General features: G+C 49.4%; 1 protein-coding gene across 4 annotated transcripts; it reads left to right on the forward strand.

Moving 5' to 3' along the window:
• The first annotated feature begins 284 nt into the window (after positions 1-284).
• On the forward strand, positions 285-2,088 carry LOC127327279 (disease resistance protein RGA2). Of its 4 annotated transcripts, none has more exons than XM_051354062.2 (2): positions 285-450; positions 520-2,088. In XM_051354062.2, exons 1-2 carry the CDS (start codon positions 423-425, stop codon positions 1,887-1,889), a joined length of 1,398 nt encoding a protein of 465 aa, XP_051210022.1. In that variant the 5' UTR covers positions 285-422; the 3' UTR covers positions 1,890-2,088. The 4 variants fall into 4 exon arrangements, with proteins under 4 accessions (XP_051210022.1, XP_071680338.1, XP_051210024.1 ...); XM_051354064.2 differs by having other exon boundaries at positions 286-450; positions 525-2,088; XM_051354063.2 differs by having other exon boundaries at positions 286-450; positions 528-2,088.
• Positions 2,089-4,733: the final 2,645 nt, after the last annotated feature.

Here is a 4,733-nt window from a genome sequence, read left to right on the forward strand (position 1 = left end):
ATGACCCTCCTTCACATGATTCTGACTGTTCCATCGTATATGTTTTCTCGACAAGTAGTCTCCTAGTTTGTCCATACTACTGTCTTGCTGAGCAAATAAAAGACTCGAAATCACCATCATTTTCCCGTGGTGCATGAAAAGATCAGCTAAAGCAGCGTTTCCAGGACCAATCTAGATCAGCGTGGAACGATAAGGACAAGCTAGAGGTGGAGTAGTTGACAACTCAGACAGTGACGTTTTCCTTCCAGTATGTGCGCTTTGCCTGTTAGCAATAAAAAGTTGCTCTATGTGTAACATCCAGTCATTGACTTGTCAAGCAGGAAACTCCAGTCTGCTATTTCCTTCTTCCTCCTATCCTCTCTTGGGCTCCATGATTGGATAGAACTTAGAGCTCTGAGATAATTAGATTGGAGGAATTCAAGATGGAGCTTGCCATATCTGCAGTAACAGGTGAGCTCGTGAGCCGATTCGTTTCATTCCTTATCAACAAGTATCACTCAGGCCGCGCATACTCTGAAGAGAAGCAGGTGGAGAGGCTACAACAAGTGCTCTTGAGAGCTCGAACAGTCGTCGAGGAGGCGGACGGCCGATACATCACAAACTCCGGGATGCTCGAACAGCTCAATATGCTCGCAGGGGCCATGTACCGAGGCTACTGGGCACTAGGGGCATTCAGGTACAGGTCACTTCAAGAGACTCCAACGGAGGAGGAGCAGATTAGCTACTCATCCTCTAAATGTTTTCGCACGGTTCATGGCAGTGCTAGAAAGAATAAGGCCACGTACCTTGTCGACTTGCAAGGTGTGTTGGAGAGATTAGAGTATGTGGTTTCTAGCATGACTGAGTTTGTTGTTCTCTTGGGCGGATGCGACCGTATGCTGCGTCGACCCTACGATGCATATCTTTACAATGACAACATCATGTTCGGACGTCACGCTGAAAAGCAAAAGCTCCTGAACTTCGTGTTGCAGCACGGCCTTCACGGTGGTGCACTGGGTGTCCTCCCGGTCATCGGTGGTCCTGCGGTTGGCAAGAGGACTCTGGTTGCCCATGTATGCAAGGATGAGAGGGTTAGCTCACAGTTCTCTTCGATTTTGCACCTGGATGGGGATTCCATTTGTGGAATCGCAGACCATGGCAGTCTCTTGTCGGGGAAAGTATTGGTAGTTGTTGAGCTTGTTTCAGATGTTGACAAGGAGGACTGGACCAAGTTTTGTTCCACCCTGGCAAGCATGGACAGTGGAAGCAAGGTAATCATCGTCAGCCGGTGTAAAAATTCAGAGAAACTGGGAACAGTCAAGCCGATCTTCCTCAATACCCTGCCATACGAGGAATTCAGCTACCTCTTTAAGACACTTGCTTTCGGGAGCGCAGACCCGGCACAACACCCGCACTTAGCACGGGTAGCAGACGAACTGGCCAGGGAGCTGCGGTCGGATTGGTCGCTCGTTGCCGCAAACTTGCTCGCTGACATGATGAGAAAAAATCTGAATCTCCATTTCTGGCTCTGCACGTTGAGCAGGATGAGAAGGTTTGTTGAGAGGAACTTCTCCCTGTTCGGGGAGCACCCGCAGTTGCTGATTCTGAGACGCCATCAGGTAGATGTTTCAGACTTCATCTTGCATTCTGCTTCTCCCCTCCGCATTGCACCGTCTTGTGCCGCTGGCAGCAGCCGGACTGAGGTTACAGAGGAAAGGGCATTGCTACCGAAGGTGAGGGTCGGGGATCTGCTGGTGGATCCTGGACTTCGGCCACAAGGGGATTTCAATGTCGTTACTTGGGAATCAAGGTTGCCACCATACACTTCGTTTGTTCATTTCGTTCCAAATGGTGCCCCAGGTGTGCCTGAAGATACTCCTCTGCCTGGGAGGAAGCGCAAGTCCACTTGACTCAAAGGATCTTCTACAGGGATTTAGTAGAGTTGGAATCTCTAGTGCTCCATTCGTTTGTAAATAGACAAAGATTTCGATATTGACACAGTGTTCCATATGTACTTCAGTACCTGTAACCATCATCTTTGTACATGTATGCCAACTGAAACTCGTGAAATTTTAGGTTAGGAAGAAAATCCTGAAAATTTTAATTTTCAGTCCTCCATTTTTTATACCTGACTTACAGTATTGCGAGTTACAATATAACATCGGTTGTAAAATTTTAATTCACACCGTCGGTTGTGTTAGAGAAATATGCTTGTTGTATTACCAGGGGGCCAAAGGCCACAATATATAGTACATGTACAGGTGCAAATATGCAGGAAGCCCCCTAACATATGGGGAAATTACAATATACAGATATATACTCTAACACCCCCCCGCAAACTCATGGTGGATCCACAACACTGAGTTTGGAGAGTAAAAAGTCATGCTGCGCTCGAGTTTGTGCCTTTGTAAAGAAATCCGCCAACTGCAAATCTGAAGGCACATAATGAACCGCAACAACCTCATCCTGCACCTGAGCACGTGTATAAAAAGCATCAACACCAATATGTTTGGTCAGCTTATGCTTGACCGGATCACGTGCAATACTGATAGCACCTGTACTGTCAGACAAAAGTGGAGTGGGTGTCGTAACAGAGACCCCAAAATCTGCAAGCAACCACCGTAACCAGGTCACCTCAGCAATCAACAAGGCCATAGCCCGCAGCTCAGCCTCAACACTCGAACGAGAAACCGCTACCTGTTTCTTCGTCTTCCAAGCAACAAGCGAACCACCAAGAAACACACGAAGCGAGAAAGTGAACGACGATCCGTAGGATCACTCGCCCACGCAGCATCCGAGTAGCACTGGAGCTGGAGAGAGCTAGAACGAGGAAAGAAAAGGCGACGAGTGATCGTGCCACGAAGGTAACGAAGAACACGGAGGAGATGACTGTAGTGAACAGTGGTAGGAGCTGAGACAAACTGACTCAGAATATGAACAGGATAAGAAATATCAGGACGAGTGACAGCAAGATAAACAAGACTCCCAACAAGATGACGATAACGTGTGGGATCAGGAAGAGGATCACCATCAGTAGGACGAAGCTTAACATTAAGCTCCATAGGAGTATCAACCGTGCGCTCATCCCCAAGAGCAGCACGAGCAAAAAGATCCTGAATGTACTTCTCCTGAGAGATAGAAAAGCCATCAGAAGTGGAGGACACCTCAATCCCAAGAAAATAGCGAAGAGGACCAAGATCAGTCATGAGAAACTGATCACGAAGACGAGCCTTTACAAAGGCAATATACTCAGGATCATCACCAGTAATGATCATATCATCAACATAGAGAAGGAGAAGGGTGCGTCCACGAGGAGAAGTGTGAACGAAAAGTGCTGGATCATGAAGACTAGGAGAGAAACCAAGACGGTCACCACAGAGGCAAAGCGCTCAAACCAGGCACGAGGGGCCTGTTTGAGACCATAGAGAGAACGTCGAAGACGACAAACCATCCCATCGGGAACATAATACCCAGGAGGAGGCTGCATGTAAACCTCCTCACTCAACTCGCCATTAAGAAAAGCATTCTGAACATCAAGCTGGGAGACAGACCAGCGGCGAACAGAGGCAACAGCAAGAAGGGTACGCACAGTAGTCATATGAGCCACAGGGGCAAAAGTCTCATCATAGTCACGGCCGTGCTCCTGCTGAAAACCACGAGCCACAAGACGCGCTTTATAGCGCTCAAGAGATCCATCAGAGCGAGTCTTAATTTTATAGACCCACTTACACGTGATGGGACGAACACCAGAAGGGGGAGAAACAAGATCCCAAGTGCCAGTGCGCTCAAGCGCAGCGATCTCCTCAGCCATGGCAAGCTGCCATTCAGGATGACGCTCGGCATCCCGATAAGAAGTCGGCTCGGAAACGACAGAGAGACCATACTGACTAGGAGAGTAACGAACTGGAGCACGACGCTGACGAACAGGCCGAGAAGGGGGAAGGTCATCTGCAGAAGACAAGTCATCAGAAGAAGAGGAAGAAGGGACGGAATCGAAAGGAGCCGAAGCCGGAGAACGAGGAGTACTAGGTGGACTAGACGAACGAGAGGATGGCGTCGAAGGGGGCGCATCAGAAGTAGGAGGGATGGGAGGAGGGACAGCAGGGGGTGCATCCGGGAAAAGAAGAAAAGAGATATCATCCACCGGGTAAGTACCCGAGGTGGGGCGAGGATAGAAGGGACGCGTCTCATCAAATGTGACGTCACGAGAGATGCGCATCCGACGACCAACGGGGTCCCAACAGCGATAGCCCTTATGCTCATCATCATGGCAGAAAAACACACTCAACAGACTGAACGGTCAGTTTGGTGCGTTCGCGAGGAGGCAGAAGGACATAGCATACGCAACCAAATGAACGGAGAGTCGAGTAGTCTGGAGAAACACCAGAGAGACGCTCGAGAGGAATGCCACCTTGTAGAGCAGCGGAAGGCTGAATGTTAATAAGGTGGGCCGACGTAGCGACAGCCTCATCCCAGAAATGTGGCGGAAGAGAAGAGGCAATCATCATAGCACGGGTGGTCTCAAGAAGATGACGATGCTTACGCTCGGCGACGCCATTTTGAGCATGCGCGCCGGGACAAGAAAACTGAGCGAGGGTGCCCTCCTCAGCAAGGACACCACGAAGGTGCTGAGAGATATACTCACCAGCAGAATCAGCACGGAACACGCGAATGGGTGAGGAATACTGAGTGCGGACCATGGCCGCAAAACGCTGATAAATAGAGAGCACCTCACTGCGAGAGTGCATGAAAAA

Source organism: Lolium perenne, chromosome 1, assembly GCF_019359855.2.
Source record: "Lolium perenne isolate Kyuss_39 chromosome 1, Kyuss_2.0, whole genome shotgun sequence".
NCBI lineage: Eukaryota > Viridiplantae > Streptophyta > Magnoliopsida > Poales > Poaceae > Lolium > Lolium perenne.

What these genes read in the sequence shown, in the direction of transcription:
- LOC127327279 (XM_071824237.1), top strand. Translation starts at nt 423, where the DNA reads ATGGAGCTTGCCATATCTGCAGTAACAGGTGAGCTCGTGAGCCGATTC.